This window comes from Leuresthes tenuis, unplaced genomic scaffold, assembly GCF_036924035.1.
Source record: "Leuresthes tenuis unplaced genomic scaffold, fLeuTen1.0.hap1 SCAF_14, whole genome shotgun sequence".
Taxonomy (NCBI): domain Eukaryota; kingdom Metazoa; phylum Chordata; class Actinopteri; order Atheriniformes; family Atherinopsidae; genus Leuresthes; species Leuresthes tenuis.
In genome coordinates, this window is record NW_027325368.1 from 24,918,455 (window position 1) to 24,938,163 (window position 19,709).

Sequence of the window (19,709 nt, forward strand, 5' to 3'; positions counted from 1 at the left end):
AAGCATATACAAGTTAAACAGAAGAGGTCCAAGAATTAACCCCTGGAGGATTCCACAAGTCATGGCAACTCGCTCAGATTCATAGCTGCCAATTGTAACAAAATAACTCTGGCCATCACCAGAATCAGTATCCAACCTGAGGTTGTTTAACACTTTCATTCAGAAAGTCATTGAGCTGGTTAAATATAACTTTCTCAATAATCTTGGATATAAAAAAGAGATTAGAGAGAGGTCTGTAGTTGTTCATCATAGAGGCGTCAAGAGTTCTCTTCTTTAGGAGTGGCTGAATGGCAACTGTCGTTAGTGACTTGGGAAAAATGCCTGATGCCAGTGAGCTGTTAACTATTTGTAGGAGATCACTTTCTACTGAGGTAAAAACGTTGTCGGCTGGTATTATGTCAAGAGTGCAATTTTTTTATTTCAGATGCTGGACTGTCTCCTCTAGGAGGTTTAAATCAACAATATTAAATTGTGACATAACGTCAGAATTAGTTAGACACAGATTAGTTTTTTTGTTGGTCTGTCTGGCGTGAATGTTTTGTCTAATTGTTTTGATTTTTTTGGCTAAAAAAGTTGGCAAATTTGTTGCATTTCTCAGTGGAGAGGAGGTCTGGGTTTAAGTGTTTAGGAGGATTTGGGAGTTTTTCAACCATAGCAAACAGAGTTCCAGAATTGTTGACATTCTTATTAATCATTTCAGATAAATTCAGCTGTCTGGCCTTGCACAGCTCATTGTTATAACTACACAGACTTCGTTTATACAGCTCATAGTGAATCTGAAGCTTTGTTTTCCACCACTTACGTTCAGCGTTCCTGCATTCTGTTTTCCGTTTTTTGACCGTTGTGGTGTTTCTCCATGGGGTTTTCTGTTTGCTTTTGATTCTTTTTGGTGCAACAGCTTCCATTACATTTAAAATTCTTAAGTTGAATTGATCCAGCAGTCCGTCAACCGGCTGTGCACTCATTGTTGGTAACATAGCTGTGGCCTCTCTAAAATTAGCACTTGTTTTCTCATTAATGCACCTCTTCTTAACTGAGAAGCTGGTTGTTTGAACATTCTGAGTGATCAAAAAATCAAATAAAATACAAAAATGGTCAGACGAGGCCAAATCAATAACCACAACAGAAGAAATATCAACACCTTAAGAAATGACCAGATCCAGAGTGTGATCTCGAAAATGGGTAGGTTCTGTTACATGTTGCCACAAACCAAAGATTTCCAGCATAGAAGAAAATTCTTTGGCATTACCATCCATCATATTGTCTATGTGAATGTTAAAATCCCCGTTTAAGATAAAATGGTTAAAATCAGTCAAAATAACAGACAATAATTCAGAAAATTCCTCCTCTTCATGCACTTTCAGCAGGACCACCTGGAGAGATTGCTGGGACTCTTTCTGTGCTTGGTCCACCTTCTCCAGTTGAACTTGGGTTGAAAACTACCGTTGTTGGCAGTTTTGAAGTGCCTGTTTAAGCCTTTTGTTGTTTTCATTCAGTTGAATGATTTCTTGGTTTGAGTTCTCAACCTGTGTTGTTAACTCTGTTACCTGGGCAGTAACTTGGCTAGATGCCTTCTCAGTGACTTCAAGTCGGTGTTGGAGGAATTTGGTTTCCTCCTATAACTGTGACATTTTCTGTGACCGAGCTGTAAATTTTCCCACTGCATGTTCCATCACTTGGTGTGCGTGCTTAAAGAACACCACGGCTAAGCTACCTAACATCTCGGTCAGAGATTCTTCTTTGGATATTTTAGCTTTTGTCTCAGCTAATGGCTTTAAACTTGACTGGTTCAGTTTCAGGGGTTTTAATGCCTCTTTTCTTCATAGCATAAACCTGGCATAAATCATAGCATAATCATGGCATAGCATAAATCATCTTTTCTGCTAAGTCCATCATTCTGGTTTCCCTTTGACTCACAACGTGATCTTTCGGTCTGGTTTAAGTTTTTCGGAAACCTTTTCGGAAACTTTGTTCACTTTCAATGAAATTTTCCTTTTGTATTTGTTTACTCTAGAAACAATTAAGGAAGGATGTTAAAATAAACACGACTGTGTTATTTTACTCAAAATGGAAGGATGCATTTGATGTAGAAGCTTATCATTACAAGTTATGGTAAAAAGAGGGAAAACATTAATGCTAACACAAAAGCGAACATACAAGCTCTTGGGCTGTTGTTTCTTTAAGCCTTAGTGTCTTGTAATCAGTTCCTGTTAAGGTAATCTGATTTTAGTAAAAGATACCAATTTTGGATAAATCCCCCCTGAGCTGTCACCTTATCGTGGTGGGGGAGTTTGCGTGCCCCAATGAGTCTGGGAGCTATGTTGCCCGGGGCTTCAAGCCCCTGGTAGGGTCACCCAAGGCAAACAGATCCTAGATGAGGGACCAGACAAAGAACAGCTCAAAAGACTCCTTATGATGAAAAAGACATCGTCATCCCTTGCCCGGATATGGGACACCGGGGCCTCCCCCCGGAGCCAGGCCCGGGGGTGGGGCCCGGCAGCGAGCGCCTGGTGGCCGGGCCTGTGCCCATGGGGCTCGGTCGGGCATAGCCCCAAATCATGACGTGGGTCCCCCTTCTGACGGGCTCACCACCCGTGGGAGGGGCCAAGGGGGTCGGGTGCCATGTGAGCTGGGTAGCAGCCAAAGGCGGAGGCCTTGGCAGTCTGATCCTCGGCTACTGAAGCTAGCTCTTGGGACGTGGAATGTCACCTCTCTGTTGGGGAAGGAGTCGGAGCTGGTGCACGAGGCTGAGCGGTTCCGGCTAGATATAGTCGGACTCACCTCGACGCACGGCTTGGGCTCTGGAACCAGTCCTCTTGAGAGGGGTTGGACTCTATTCCACTCTGGAGTTGCCCATGGTGAGAGGCGCAGAGCAGGTGTGGGCATACTTATTGCCCCCCGGCTGTGTGCCAGTACATTGGGGTTTACCCCAGTGAACGAGAGGGTAGCCTCCCTCCGCCTTCGGGTGGGGGGACGGGTCCTGACTGTTGTTTGTGCCTATGCGCCAAACAGCAGTTCAGAGTACCCACCCTTTTTGGAGTCTCTGGGGGAGGCACTGGAGAATGCTCCTACCGGAGACTCCCTCGTTCTGCTGGGGGACTTCAATGCTCATGTGGGCAATGACAGTGAGACCTGGAGGGGTGTGATTGGGAGGAACGGCCCCCCCGATCTGAATCAGAGTGGTGTTATGTTGTTGGACTTCTGTGCCAGTCATGGACTGTCCATAACGAACACCATGTTCAGGCATAAGGGTGTCCATATGTGCACTTGGCACCAGGACACCCTTGGCCGCAGTTCGATGATCGACCTTGTGGTTGTATCAACGGACTTGCGGCCGTATGTCTTGGACACTCGGGTGAAGAGAGGGGCGGAGCTGTCAACTGATCACCACCCGGTGGTGAGTTGGCTCCGCTGGTGGGGGAGGATGCCGATCAGAGCGTTTGTCAGAATCCCCCGTCAGGAGGAGCTTTAACTCCCACCTCCGGCAGAGCTTCAACCATATCCCGGGGGAGGTGGGGGATATTGAGTCCAAATGGGTCATGTTCCGTGACTCCATTGCCGAGGCGGCTGATCGGAGTTGTGGCCGTAAGGTGATCGGTGCCTGTCGTGGCGGCAACCCTCGAACCTGCTGGTGGACACCAGTGGTGAGGGCTGCGGCGGTTGCTGAGGCAAAAACTCGGGCCCGGGAGGAGTTCGGTGAGACCATGGAGAACGATTTCTGGACGGCCTTGAAGAGATTCTGGTCCACCATCCGGCGTCTCGGGGGGGGGGGGTGGGGGCTCACAGTCAACACTGTGTACAGTGGGGACGGGGCTTTGCTGACCTCAACTAGGGTTGTTGTGAGTCGGTGGGGGGAATACTTCGAGGAACTCCTCAATCCTACCAACACGTGCTCGGAAGACTCAGAGTCAGAGAGCTCGGAAACGGGGCCTCCCATTTCTAGGGTGTGTTCCAACTATAGGGGTATCGCACTCCTCAGCCTCCCTGGTAAGGTCTATTCGGGGGTACTGGAGAGGAGGATCCGTCGGATAATCGAGCCTCGGATTCAGGAGGTGCAGTGTGGCTTTCGTCCTGGCCGTGGAACAGTGGACCAGCTCTGTACCCTCGGCAGGATCCTGGAGGGTGCATGGGAGTTCGCCCAACCAGTCTACATGTGTTTTGTGGACTTGGAGAAAGCGTTCGACCGTGTCCCTCGTGGAGTCCTGTGTGGGGTGCTGGATAGGGGCCGTTCGGTCTCTGTATGACCGGTGCCAGAGTTTGGTCCGCATTGCTGGCAGTAAGTCGGATACGTTTCCGGTGAGAGTTGGACTCCGTCAGGGCTGCCCTTTGTCACTGATTTTGTTCCTAACTTTTATGGACAGAATTTCTAGGCGGAGCCAGGGCGTTGAGGGTGTCCGATTTGGCGACCTCAGAATCGGGTCTCTGCTTTTTGCGGATGATGTGGTTATGTTAGCGTCGTCAGACTGTGACCTTCAGCTCTCACTGGAGCGATTCGCAGCCGAGTGTGAAGCGGCTGGGATTAGAATCAGCGCCTCCAAATCCGAGACTATGGTTCTCAGCCGGAAAAGGGTGGAATGCTCTCTCCGGGTCAGGAATGAGATCCTTCCCCAAGTGGAGGAGTTCAAGTATCTCGGGGTCTTGTTCACGAGTGAGGGACGAATGGAGCGTGAGATTGACGGGCGGATCGGTGCAGCGTCTGCAGCGTCTGCAGTGTTGCGGGCTCTGCACCGACCCGTCGTTGTGAAGAAGGAGCTGAGCCAGAAGGCGTGGCTCTATATTTACTGGTCAATCTACGTTCCCATCCTCACCTATGGTCACGAGTTGTGGGTAGTGACCGAAAGAACAAGATCGCGAATACAAGCGGTCGAAATGGGTTTCCTCCGCAGGGTGTCTGGGCTCTCCCTTAGAGATAGGGTGAGAAGCTCAGTCATCCGGGAGGGGCTCGGAGTAGAACCGCTGCTCCTCAGCATTGAGAGGAGTCAGATGAGGTGGCTCGGGCATCTGGTTAGGATGCCCCCTGGACGCCTCCCTGGGGAGGTGTTCCGGGCACGTCCCACTGGGAGGAGACCCCGGGGAAGACCCAGGACACGTTGGAGAGTCTCTCGGCTGGCCTGGAAACGCCTGGGAGCTGGAGGAAGTGGCCGGGAACAGGGACGTCTGGGTTTCTCTGCTCAAGCTGCTGCCCCCGCGACCCGACCCCCGGATAAGTGGCAGATGATGGATGGATGGATGTTTCAAGGAATGTTTCCAAATAACAACAGTGATATTGTTTTATTTCAAACAATTAATTCAAATTAATTAAAGAATATTCAAAAATAGATGGTATTCATTAGTTTCAATCCCTTTTCACTACTTTATGAACATTTATATGAAGCAATGCTGTTTCTTATTGTATTCCATGTTTAACACAGGAAAATAACATTGTTTGGGTCGTTATTCATACGCCATAACTTTACAGATATCCATCTGAATTTTGTGACTCGTTGTCATTATGTTATGTTGTTTTTACAAGTCTCATATTCCAAGTCTTTGTTATATTTTTAACCTTTATATCTTAACAAGTTGTGGTGTTTTAGAACATGGCGATTCGGCAGTTTATTAATGCAACGTTTTGTGATCGTGTGTATTTTATTTCACATCAGGAGCGATAGCTCTGATTCAATCAGTTAAGCTCAGCAGTCTTAAATTTCAGTAAGTAATCTGTTTTACTTGACGTTAAGCATCACTGCACTTGGTTAAACGTTCAACTACGTTTAATCACTTCCCTCCTCTGAACTCCTGTGTTTGAGGGGATTCTGAGCCGATCAATTCCCCGGGACTCGCGGGGGAGTTTATGTGTGATACTCAGGGTGAAAATCAACCGTGTTGGAAACTCGCAACTACGGTCTATCAAGGCCTTTAAATTCAGCGTTCTTACACTGTCCATGCAATAATACTGTGAAGAACCATGACAGCTCTGGTAGCTGAAGTTTTGGTTTAAGATCGCGCCCACCCAGGTTTGGAGGCGTGTCATGTGTCCATTATTCCTCTCCTCTCCTCTCCTGCTTTAGGTCATTTTAATATGGATAGACAATATATACTTTCCTGTAGACAGACATAACTACTGCTTGCAATGCTTACACACCGATAATAAACCAGTCAAAGTGATGCTTCTTTACGTAAGTTAGTTCACCGTAAAATACCTCACACGGGGCACCAAAAATATATATAGTAACACATGTAGTGTAATGTGATAAGATATAAGTATTTATACGAAAGTTCTCACTATCTGAATAAGCCTTATTTAACCTCATTTGGCACCACCTTCAATTGAAGGAAAAAGACAGAATATTACGATTCTGGTATGTTAAATTAATAATGAATTAATTCCAAGACATGCTTTCAATATTGATGATTATACACGAAGCACTTAGTGAACTGAAAAGAACTAAGGGGAGGGAATGAATGGATCTAAATAACTATGGATGATGATAACTATGCATCCCTGCACATATTCATCCATAAGAATATTATTTTTCAAACTAAAGTTGTCTAACTGCACAATGTTGTCCTGAGGCAACGAATGGAAAAAATACCATTTTACTTTATAAATAAAGACAAAAAGTGTCTTTACTCAATCAAATATGCTTCTTCACATATTCATACACATCACAAATATTATTGATACAAAGTTATTTAAATTTAAACAATTTATCTTACCTTCTGCTAGCAGTGTGTCCAAGTCGACAATGGTCCCAAAAAGGACTGTTCCATCCCCCGACGAAAGCTCAAACCCACGCCAATCTCAAATTTCATTGGTCACAGACTTATCAGATTTGTAATATGATATTTTATTTTAAAAAGAAATAGAGGGCTGTGGGGGCCAAAATAGTGGTTTGTTGTCTGAGAGCAACACCATGCCATAGAGGGTTAAAAGGACTTGAGGAAATTCAGTGTGACTGTGAGGCCCTGACCAGAGAGCTGGAAACCATTAAGTTACAGACCAAAGAGATGGTGAAGTCAAAGCACTTTGTCTTATTATGAATTAATTGATCCTATTGAACAATTGGGAATCTTGAAACTTGATGATTAGTACACCTGATAAGTGAAAAATGGGATTTCTTTGTATCAACAGGATTAAAAGAATGCACAATGTGCTCACAAGGATATTTTCACACTACTCAACTGCTGCACTGTTACTACCATGGATTTGACCATGGTGTGTGTGTGTGTGTGTGCGCACGCGTGCACGTGCGCGTGCCTTTCCAGGAAGCCCAGCTGTGCAGCCTGGAAGCAGAGCTTACTCTGAAGGAGGCGCAGTGGCTGCAGGCAGAGTCAAAGCTGCAAAGTATGGTCACTGCTTTGGAGCAGAAGCTAAAGCTGGAGAGGGAGCAGTACAGAGAGGAGGTACAGTAACACTAGGCGCATTCCCACTGTAAGAACCTTTTGCATTTCCTATAACCTTTTCAGGAATAGGGCAGTTTTTTCGGACATACAGGAACTAGGGACCGCGGCCCTCAGTTCCTATAAGGCAGGGTCTTTTCTGGGTTCCATAGGAACACATATGACGTAGGTGTTTTGTGGTTGGTAGCTACGCCCCTTGTCTGATATGTTTACCGTATTTTTCAGGCTATAAAGTGCATAGAAAAATACAGTACTCACACGACACGGACACAACCGGTGCATGTTTGATAAGTTAAACTTACAAGTCGTCTCCTTTGTCTGCGGCATTCTGCTCTCCTTCTTTCCTTCATGAAATTAAGAAGTATCGCCCGCTGCTCAATTCTTCATCTCCTGACCATCACTGTGTGCTCTTCCAGCCTCGATCTTAGACGCCTGATGTGATCGTCCATGATTAATATTACCGTCATGCACACCATGAACACGGTGGCCTCCTTGCTCTCCATATTAGCTTCTTGGTGGTGTTGTTTTCTTCTCTCCTTACTTTTCGCAGGTTTTGTTCTGTGGTTGAGTGTGGTGCTAAAGTAACGCGTCTGTCGCAGACGGTTACATTACATCAGTCCCTGTCAAGGTCCCTGACTCATGTGCGAATGCAAAATGAAACAGTTCCCCTGGGAACTAAATAACTAAACTCGAGGTGGACAGTTCCTAGAACTGCGTTCTTAGCACGTCTCTATCCGAATGCGGCTACTGGTGTCACCTCCTTCTAATGAATGTGTTACAGTTTGGCTGTTTATTTAAGACAAGACCTTACAATTCAATCAGTTGACAGCAGGACGTCCTCTTCAACATCTGAGTGTATGAATGAAACATTAGCGCTGCTGTGGAGGTTTAGCCTAAATCTGAGTCATGATATTAGTCATATGATTAAATTTGACTGAAGTTTTTCTGTTATCTTGATAAAATGTAACCACTTTTTCGTCATAATTTCTGTCAGCATTTCATCAATCAGTATGCTTCCCGTTTCTCTGTTTAACAGTACGTATTATGGGTTTTCAGTTGCTATGGTGGTCACTGTTATTCCTCAGCCATGTTCTGTTCTGACTGATTTCCTTTCCTCTTTTTATTTTTCTCTGTGGAAGTTTTCCCACTCATGACTCCATTTTTTTCCTCACACAGCTGAGAACATCTCATCTCTTGCATTTTGTTGATATTTCTGTCCTGCTGCAAACTTTGTGCCAAATTGCTGCACTTTCTAACACAGTTACAGTCACTCCATTGGCAACTCCTGAAGCTCATATCTCAGTTTCAGCTGGACTTATTTCTGGTCTTATTTTAAAGGTTGTAACTTTCTTTCATCTTTTGTTCTCCCTCTATTCCCAGCTGGAGTCTCTGCAGGAAACTCGAGGCCAGCTCCTCAAAGTCTCAGAGCAGATCTCCTCTACCATGCGCACCTCCCAGGAGCAGCTTAATGTTAAGCTTCAGCAGAGCCAGACCCAGATCGAGGAAGCAAAAACACATTATGAGCGGACAAAAGCCCAGCTGGACCAAGTAAAGTTGGAGCTCTATTACTCTCAGAACCAAGTCAGTCACCTCCAAACACAGTTAGACCAGAGCCAAATCCAGCTCCTTCAGAGTAAAACCCAGCTGGAGCAGAGCAGGGTTCTGTATGAGCAGACAAGAGTCCAGAACAGTCATCTCCATGCTCAGCTTGATCAGCTCACTGCTCAGTTAAACCAAACCAGAGTGCAGGTCGCTGAGCTCCAAACTCAGCTAAACGCCTCTGAGAAGTCAGTGGAGACCTCTGCTGATTCTCTGCTCCTCAAGGTAGTGGTTTTTCATGTCAGCATATTCAAAGTTACATTTTGGAAGTTATTAATCAGAGTTTGTCTTCTCATTGTCTGGCAGGAATCTGAGGTGACCCGTCTCAAGGCAAAGATTTCCAGTTGGGAACGAACTGTCGATCATCAGAATCTGTACAAAGACGCGCTCTCTCTTCCTGCGCTGCCAAAATTGGTAAACTCTCCAGAGCTCTCTCTCTCTGCTCACTCACCTGGCTCCTCCCCCAAAAGCTTACAGATGCCTCTCCGCTCCCCTTCACATGGTCACTCAATGCACTTGTGCTCCCCGACACACACAAGACCTTGCTGTTCACCCTCAGCTCACACATATCCTGAGCCCACCTCAGCTCTTCACCTCACTCAGAGCCATCAAACCTGTGACTGGCTGCAGAGCAGCAATATCGACTTCTCCTTTGACCTCCCTCTGAGCCTTAAGGCCACACTGAGGGAGGCTCTGAGCAAGCACCCTTGGGAGTCCACCTCACGGTCTGTTTCCTCTTTCTCAGAAACAGTTGACCACAGTTGGCAGGGCCTTAGTGCCAAAGATGCCACTGCAGCCTCTGACCTCTCCTTCAATCCGCTCACATACATGATGGACAAACAAAGTTTCCCAAACATGGAGGCTTCCTCAATGCAGGATGGAGAGGATGAGCTGCACAGTGAGTCAAGGAGGGATTCTGGGAACACTTTGGTGGGTCAGGAGGAGGAGATGGATATGAGATCACTGACAGGGATGCTGAAGTTTGTAAATCAGACATTAGCCATGCAGGAGGATCCCTCGGTGTGAATCTCCCCGCAGTCAATGCGGACCTGACACAACCTTACACTTCAGGTAAATACAAAACAACTATTCAGAAATAATCCTTGCTTTGCCAAATGTTTCCTTTTCCTTTTTATATGTGGTTTGATACAAAAAATGTACAAGATGGACTTAATTTCCCAAGTCTTCTTTTCTTCTTCTGTTCATGACTATATTTACTGTTATTATATTTGTTATTATCATTATAATATTTATTATTACCTTTATATACTCAGGGAAAATCTCTTTGAGATCAAAAGTTTCTGTTCAAGAGTGTCATCTTGACTTATACATCTGAAACAATCTGTCTAAAATCATATAATAATACTTTGAATTAATTTAATGAGGTGAGTTTCTTTTATTTTAAGCATTTATTTTTTTGTTCTAATTCTAAGTTGGTTCTCTGCATATTTAAGAGATTAAGAGAATTTAAATGCTTTTTTGTATAATTTGGAACTAGCCTATGGAACAGATGACAGAAATATGAAGTACGAACATAACTTCCCTGTTATTTCTTTTATTTTCATTTTTTAAATTAAGTTCTGTAAATATGGAGGGAGCAAATCATGAATAGCCTTATTCAATAATAGATGAGTTTACCTGTAGACGAGGCTAACCAATCAACATGAGCATATAACATGAAGCTGAGTTAGGTAGAGACTTGGTATCAATGATAAACCTCAGAGCTCCATTGTAGACTCTATCCAGTGCATGCAACCTTTCAGTAATGCGTGCATGCAAGTAACATCACTATAATACAGCACAGGCATCACCTTTTTGTTAGTTTAGAGAGGCATAGTTGAACTCTTCAGATATCATCATTCAGAGAGAATAGTATTGCTTTCCTGATATTCAAGTTCCTCCACCAGAGATCACACGTTTCTCGTGATGATCAAGGCAAGAAATGGTTTAAACTCAGTCCTCTCTCAGAAGGACAAAGTTTAAACCATGAAAATAAGGAAGACGTGACTTGAGTATACAATTAAAATCTAATTTAATCTCAAGTAGTTTTATTTTTTTACTAGTTGCTTGAATTAAAGCATAAAGAATAAATAACCATTTATTTGTATTTGTAGTATAATACTACAAATACAAATAAATGTATTATGTATTATAAATGGTTATTTATAATACTACAAATACTTAGATATTTGTAGTATAACACTGACTGAAAGAATTTAATGACAAAGTGAGTTTCTTTTTCCCTTTTAGGGAGATGTTGGAGAGAAGAAGAGCAGTTTACGTGGTGACATTCTTTTGTGTCCTTATACATGTACTCTGTAATCCTGTATTTATTGACATTTTTCATTATGATTTGTAATGTTTGTTTTGGAAGAAAATGATCAGGCTAGTTAAAATAAGTGCTGTTTTGCAGGCTGTAAATAATGTAGCATATGTTATTTCATAATGTATCGTTTCATGAGAACATACATACACACACACACACACACACACATATATTTTGTACAAGTGAATTAAAGAGTTTTTAACGTTAAAAAAAATACTTTAATCTTTGTTATTCTTCAAAGATCAGTGAAAATCTGCTTTCCCTAAAGTTTGCTTAGAAGTTCCCATACTGTCTGTGACTGTGGAGGAGCTTTGCAACAACAACTAACTGCTTGTCCAAGAGAGAAATGTTTGGTGCAAACTGAATCTAACACACACTCGAGCTGCTTGAATTGGATTTTGCACTCATGTGATTATATAACAAACTACATCAGAAATGTCTGGCCATAGAAGAGTTTTGAGATTTAAAGACTTTACTCATCAGATTAAGTGCTACGGTGACTTTTTGAATGAGTAAACAGTCACTTATGTTAAACAGTAAATGTGTTTTAAATCTTTGAAGTGCTGAACATAGCATGATCCAGTCTGTCAAAACAAATGTGTGCATCTTAGAAAATAATTTTTTAACTTGCATCTACAGAGTCCTGAGCTTACTGTACTATGCGAGATCGGCAAAAAGAGTTTAGGAAGTCTCTGCACCAAGTTAAGAAACAGCATTATACGTAGTTTCCTAATAAAAAATACAATTCCAATACTTTTTTCATACAGATTGCTTAGGTAATTACTGAGGTCTAGAGATTCTACTTAAAAAGGAATGTTATCTTCACTCTGATCATTATCTTCACACTGCCCAAATAAGTTGATGACTGCATACTCATGATATATCCCAGGTTTTGGCACATGAAATATAAAAGAAAATTGTATGTGTGTGTGAGAGAGAAAATTAAAAAAATGATTGGAACGGAGTTTTGTTGAAACAGCAGGGTAACTGAGATGAACCTGTCCCAGCACCGGCACCTGCGCCTCCCGCTTCTCTCTACCCAGATCTGAGCGGCGCGGGAGCAGCGAGAGGGGTGTCACAGACTCCTGTGACACCTGCCTCATCCAAGCCTGGTGGAGGCTACTTTCTCCGCTCATTAATCTCTGCACCGTATGAGTGGAGCAAACGAATGGGAGGCCCTATGTGAAAGAATCCCTCGCATGTTCGTGCGAAGGGCTGATTATGCTACAGAGTTTAGAACTCGTTTTGAACAGGTGTTTATGGCAAATATTGGGGTACCACAGGATGCAGCGGAGAATGGCCCCTATCAACAGCAACTGAAAAATGCTTTGCTGTCTGGCATGAGACCTGAAATTAAAGAGTGGGTGACTAAACATATTGTTCACCTCCCCACATCCACTCTTCCTCAATTTATGGATCAGGTCATACATGCAGAAAAAGTGACACAGAACAAAAAGAAGAACAGAAAAGGAAGCTGATGCGTTTGTGGCAGACAGCTGTAATGATTATGGGGGAGGAGATGCAGATGTATTGTATAAGGAAGGTCCAAGCTGGGACAACGGGGGACGAGGAAGAGGTTGAAGTTTCTCCAGAGGGAGAGGTAGAGGCTTCCCCAGAGGAAGGGGAAGTGGAACATTTTCAGATATAGAATGTTGGTCATGTGGCAAGCCAGGACATTTCAGCAGAAACTGTCCTGAAAAAGGGAAACTGCAATGACTAGACAGAGAGCAGTCAAGTGCAGAAAATGGAGAGGAAGAGCCACAAGTGGTGGATGATATGTTGGATTTAGCGGATATCTGCGCAACGGCTGATAGCATGCCCCAAATTATTTTACTGGTCCAAGGGAGACCATACAGGTTTTTATGTGATTCAGGAGCATGCAGCACTGTGATGAAAGATGATTGCCACAAGTTCCCCACATCTAAAGTTAGCATTTTCGTAAGATCAGCAGGTAGAGAAGTGCAAAAGAAACCTATGTCCACCAAAATAAAGATAGAATTTCCAGAACAAGGTGGAAGTTCCTGAGGACAGGTGGTTCTCTCCCCAGCTTGCCCCTTTAACCTTCTAGGATGAGATTTTATGGCAAAAATTAAAATTGCCTTATATCCAGGAAAAAATGGGGGAATGGTGGCACGCCAATACGCAGAGGCCTATGTTATACAAGGCTCTGGGAAACCACATTATTACTGGCCCTTAGACTTACCAACTGTCGATGCAGCAGGCACTGCAAAGCAACTGGCTGATCTGACAGCTGAAGTCACTCGTCACCCAAAGAGCACCTCTCCCCCAGATGGTTATCATCTCACAGTGAAGTTTAAGAAAACCATTGGTCCAGACTATGCATTTGACAAGGCCTTTCATCGATCAGGCCCACAAAGAGTTGTTCTTACCGCATGTTCTTGGAAAGAAGACAACTGTTTTTGTTTATGTACTCTTACCCTGGAAATGAACAACTTGGTGCAATATGGGAAGACACCACATGTGTCCATGGCCATAAATGACTGGACAGACTGGAAACATTTGAATCAATCAGCATTGTACGTCAAAGACGTCACTGACTGGAGATCTGACGAACAGAAAGACTGGCAGTTCAGCCTCCAACACAGTATTTAAGGAAACTGTTAAACTGGGTAGTGACATGTTGCCCACAAACACATTTGGAGGAACGGTTTGCGTGAACTATGACCCTCACTGCAGAACAAGATCAGGCTTTAGAATCACTGCCACCCACACTATGGTCCCAAGGCAATGCTGATGTGGGACTGATGAAAGGTGTGGAGCCTGTTATTATTAGGCCAAAGACAGAACACAGGCCTAAAGCACGACAATAACCCCTGAAGCCTGATGCAATTGAAGGGTTATGCCCTGTGATTACAGATTTACGTAGTAAAGGGATTATTAGACCCTCAGACTCCCCAGTTAACACAGCTATTTTTCCAATAAAGAAAGCACCTCCATCTACAGGATGGAGGATGGTACAGGATATGAGGCCAGTAAATGAGTCTGTGATAGTCAGATCTCCAAATGTTCCAGACCCACACACACTGTTAAACCAGCTGTGACCAGAGTCAACTCATTTCTCTTTTATAGATTTGAGTAATGCTTTCTCTTCCATCCCAATTCATACAGACTCAGTATTGGTTTGCATTCACTTTTGAAGGAAAAATATACCAGGCTGCCCCAGGTGTATGCAGAGAGTCCAACTATTTTCGCAGAAGCTATAGCAAATTGCTTAGCCGAATTCGTCCCGCCCCAAGGTAACCAGATACTGTCCTATGTGGATGACATCCTAGTGGTAGGAAAGTCGCAAGAGAAATTAAAACAAGACACCATCGCGCTGCTACATTATTTAGCAGACACAGGAAACAAAATGAGCAAAAATAAGCTTCAGTTGTGGTCCTCAGAAGTGAAATATTTGAGCCACTGTCTCACTAAAGAGGGAAGGAAAATAGATGAAGGCAGAAAGACAGCCATTTTGCAAGCACCCCAGCCAGCTAATAAAAAGCAGATGATGTCCTTTCTAGGTCTTGCAAACTACTGCAGAAGTTGGGTCATTAGCTATGCTCAGCTGACTCAACCCCTGAATGACTTTATATATGGAGAACCCATGACGGCCTCAGAAAAGATAAAATGGACAGACAGTGCTGAAGATGCATTTTGTAAACTAAAACAAACTTTAGCAGGCTCTGGTATGCTGGCTCTGCCTAAAAAAGTTATACCAAGCCATTATTCCAAACAATGGACTGTTGGGAAGGATTCATGACCTCAATATTATCACAAAAATATGGTACTAAAAGTAAACCGGTAGCTTATTTCTCTAAAAGACTGGTTCCTGTGGCAGTGGCCACACCCCACTGCGTAAAAGCAGTTTTGTCAGCTGCAATGGCTGTTCATGCCTCAGTTGAAATAGTATTATTCCACCCACTAACACTTCTAGTCCCGCACTCTGTCTCCATTTTGCTTCTGCAAACAAATATGAAGTTTCTATCACCAGCAAGACATTTATCTTGTCTAACTACACTCCTCTCACAGCCGCACCTGATGGTTGAACACTGTACTTGTTTAAATCCCTCCACTCTGATACCAACTGAAAAAGATGGCACACCCCATAACTGTATAGCAGAGGCAGAAAATGTTTACAAACCTAGACCTGACCTAAAAGATGTGGCCTTAGAAGGAGGAGAAGTTTATTAGTAGACGGGTCAGCTAAAATTGATGAAAAAGGAAAAAAACGCGTGGGTTATGCAGTAACCACAGACTCAAAAGTAGTAAAAGCTGGCCCGCTCCCTGGACACCTTTCACCACAAGCAGCTGAACTGATAGCATTGACTGAGACCTGCAAGCTGTATAAAGTAAAAGAGGTCACAATATATACAGATAGTCAATATGCTTTTGCTACAGTACACCAATATTGTCAACAATGGAAAAATAGAGGCTACTAAACCTCCACTGGAAAGCCAGTAACTCACAAAGAACTGTTGCAAGATTTGCTGGAAGCAATATTACTACCAAAAGCTATTGCGGTCTGCAAATGTGCAGCACACACAAAAGGAACAGACTTTGTCAGCAAAGGAAATGTAGATAAAGCTGCAAAAGAAGCTGCAATGTCACATGTTTTAACCATGACTGTGGAAAATTACGTTTTAAAAGACATGCAACAACAAGCACCAGACAGCGAAAGAACTATGTGGTGCAACAAAGGAGCAGTTTTGAAAGATGACATCAACACTTGACCGCTGGGAAAACTGATCCTGCCAAAGTCCATGTGTAAATGGGCAGCAATTGTGGCACATGGGCCTTGCCATGTGTCAACAGGAGGGATGAACAGTATAATAGAAGAACATTATATACATGGTTTTAGTACTTATTCAAAAAAAAATTGTGCATAATGTCAGATTTGCATAAAACATAATCCACAGGGAAACATGAAACCACGAAGAGGTCAATTCCCTAAACTAGAGTATTCTTTCCAAGAAATACTTTTAATAATTTTATCGAACTAAACAAATGCAACAAATGCATAATTGATGCATTTTCTAAATGGGAAGAGATATTTCCATGTTATTCAGCAGAAGCCCTGACAGTAGCAAAAGCCTTATGCAAAAGAATAATACCTACTTTTGGGGTTCCACAGATTATCAGGAGTGATAATGGAAGTCATTATGTGAATGCAGTGATCCAAAAGATAGGAGATCACTTCTGCATAAGCTTAAAAAAAAACATTGTGGTTATCACCCCCAGAGTACAGGGCTAGTGGAAAGAACTAATGGAACAATTACACTGAAACTGAGAAAAGCAATGGAAGAAACAGGGAGAAAATGGCCTGATTGCATATACTTTGTTCAGCTAAGCATGAGGATAACTCCCACACAAGGTCAATCTTTAACTCTATTCGAAATAATGTATGGAAGACCATATTCTATCCCAGACCTAGCTAAAATTGCATTCCACCCGTATGAGGATGATGACACTCTAGTGAGTTATATGAAAAAAATGTTCAAAACAAAAGAAATAAGTCAATATAATAATATTCTGAATAAGACTTTGCCATTACAGGCTGTAGCAGAGCTTAATATCGGAGTCTGGGTCTTCACAAAGGTGATAAAAAGGAAGGTGTGGAACAAACCGCGCTGGGAAGGCCCATTCCAGATCCTGATAACCAACCCAACCGCTTTCAAGGTCGAGGGACGTGACACATGGATACACAATAGCCATTGTAAGAGGTACTCTTTGCCTTCCCCTGACTGCTAGAGAGGGAAGTCCAGCTACAAAGTGGACCAGGTGTATAGATCCTGGTAAACTCAACGCTGGTGAAGCAGGGACATATCTCTAGCACTTAGCAGGGCTAGAGGCAGAGAGCACCAGAAAAAGAAAAAAATGTAAGGTTCAAAGTGGCTGTTGGCAGCAGGACTGGTTATAAGTCTCCTTGTGGTCCTGCCTAAGGTAGGTTGGGAGACCTATGATTGAAACAATGAAACAGGTCCATCAGGGCCCTGTTAAGCAGCAAATGACATTGTGAAGCAGGGAAGGTATACCTTCGGAACTACTTTATGTGTGTCATCAGGAGAATCTGTAACTTTTCAACTGTCTGTGTCCTCCTTCTTTCCTGGCTGAAAAAGGAGGAGCGTGTTCTAACGTCTTGTTGCACTCTGATACCTAATAACACAGCACCAGACGGATCTTTAACAAAAGCGTTGTCCAAATTGAGAACCATGTCTGAAGAATTGAAGGAACATTCAGGAGTTGACACTTCTATATGGTCTCACATGATGAGTATGTTTGGAAGATATCGTGCCTTGATTCTGCTACTTATGATGACTGTAGCAGTATTTACTGCAATATTGGTAGTGTGCGGGTGTTGTTGTGTGCCTTGTCTCCGTTCTCTTTGCACCAGGTTGGTGGTCCACACCATTGAGGGATGCCCTTCTGAGTTCCAAGCGTTGCTTCTTCAGGGGGACGAACTAGATGAAGAATATCATCTGGACCTATATCCAATGTCGCACTATGGCCAAGAAACTGACAATGATTGTGTTTAGACAAAATAAAGTGAAGAACCTTTTGAGTGTAAATTGATAAGGTTGTCATACAAATTATGTTCTTACAGAAAGCTGAAAAGACTTGTAAGATACTGACGTGAAAGTTGACATTTATTAATGATGAACAGGAGGGAAATGTCTGAAAAGTCTGCATATTATCACTGCATAAATGTCAAAGCCAGAGAGGCCATCGTAAATCAAAAACTTACAAGGAGGATAGGTGAGACAAAGAGAGCTGTGTATTAAATAGGAATGTTATCTTCACTCTGATCATTATCTTCACACTGCCCAAATAAGTCGATGACTGCATACTCATGATATAGCCCAGGTCTCGGCACAAGAAATATAGTGGAAGATTGTATGTGTGTGTGTGATACCAAATAAAAGGTAAAGGGAGGCAACCACTCGCTGGAGAACTCTTGTGAATCTGCAGAGAGAAGGTTTGTGTGTTGTTCTCCCCTTGCAAGTAAAATACTGAGGCCTTTGAGTGATTTCTTGGTTTCAAGCCATTGTCTGTGAGTGAATTTTCTAACAAAAAACAAAAATTAGGTAGGCTGTGCACCTTTCTAGAGAGCCCAGTTTACTCTGATTGGTGAATTCCAGTGGGATGAGCAGACACAGTTCACTGTTTCAGCTCTGACAAAATATGAAAGTGGGCATTTAACTGGACCAAAAGTTAGCAGACACCCAGAAGTGCAGGATGAGTCATCAATATATCTTTGGATTTCCACTCTAAAATACTATTAAGAATATCTTCAAAGCAGCTTTTTGTCGTTGTTGGGCCAAATATTACAGATAAGTAACTGTTTTTTGGATTTCATGTGAAATTTATGATCAACTTACAAAGAGCTTGCCAAAAAAGAAATGTCATACTTTTTCTTTAGTGTTTTCTGAATTAATTTGACCAGATGTGAAGTTTTACAAAATAAGTCATATTCAGTTCTGCCATCTAAATGGCCACTACAACCCTAATCACTGATTTCAGGTATTAGAGAGCTTTTTGTTTGGCAGAAGGACTATCATCACCGTCACAGTTATTTCCTTCCAACAAAGGCTCTAAGGTTACGCATGTGCACCAAAAGGTTTCAGTATTTATTGATATTGAGGGTTTTGTTTGTAGCTGTCAGTGTGAACTGTCTGCACTGGAGACAGACTTCCATCTTCTCAGCCAGTAAACCTATCCTCTTGTCCTGTGCCATCATGTTGCAGAGGTCTCAAATGTAGGTGGAAAGATCATTCCAAGCTGCTTCAATGGATCATTTTAGACTTATCAGACTTGTCATTTATAGTTTAAGAAGCATTTGTCTTTCTCTTCTCTTTTTTTGTTGCTGAGTCGTATTAGTCATGGACCTTTAGAATGTGGAGGATGTGGTTTCGTCTGTGGTACATTGCATGCAGTGAAGCTGTGCTCCATTTCCGCTGTGTAACTTTCTCAGTAATTAAAGTATGAACTAAATAGGACTTAATCTAAATAATTTTGTGAATTTTATCTTATCTTACACAATTATGGCATTGTTCGCTTGTTTTTGTGGAGACTGCAGATAGATTGAGGTAGTTATTAACATTATTTAACACCTAACCTCCTCCCCCCTATGGTTTTCTACTGCCATTTCTGGCTCTGATGCTGCATATTTCATATCTGAATTGACTGGCCTTACCAACCAACTGGATGTTGGGTTTTTTTCTTGTTCCTCTGGCCATCCTCTACGAGTTTGGCTCTGTTAGATGTTTCTTCTTGTTAAAAAGGGATTTTCTATCCTCACTGTTGCCAAGTGCTGTCCAAAGGGAATTGCGGGGTTTCTCTTGTAACATGCCCTGAGATACTGCTAAGTGGATCTTTTCTTTTCAGTTGCTACTTACTTTCC

The 19,709-nt window shown here is 42.9% G+C and overlaps 1 protein-coding gene across 3 annotated transcripts in view; it reads left to right on the forward strand.

Moving 5' to 3' along the window:
- Positions 1–12,053, forward strand: part of ccdc18 (coiled-coil domain containing 18) — a 28,786-nt gene extending 16,733 nt beyond the window's left edge. For 2 of the 3 annotated variants that reach the window (XM_072363845.1, XM_072363846.1), the window contains exons 23-26: positions 7,249–7,386; positions 8,764–9,207; positions 9,289–10,053; positions 11,233–12,053. In XM_072363845.1, coding sequence (XP_072219946.1) covers positions 7,249–7,386; positions 8,764–9,207; positions 9,289–10,008 — 1,302 coding nt within the window. In that variant the 3' untranslated portion in view covers positions 10,009–10,053; positions 11,233–12,053. The remainder of the gene's footprint in view (positions 1–7,248; positions 7,387–8,763; positions 9,208–9,288; positions 10,054–11,232) is intronic. The other variant, XM_072363847.1, reaches the window with a different exon arrangement.
- Positions 12,054–19,709: the final 7,656 nt, after the last annotated feature.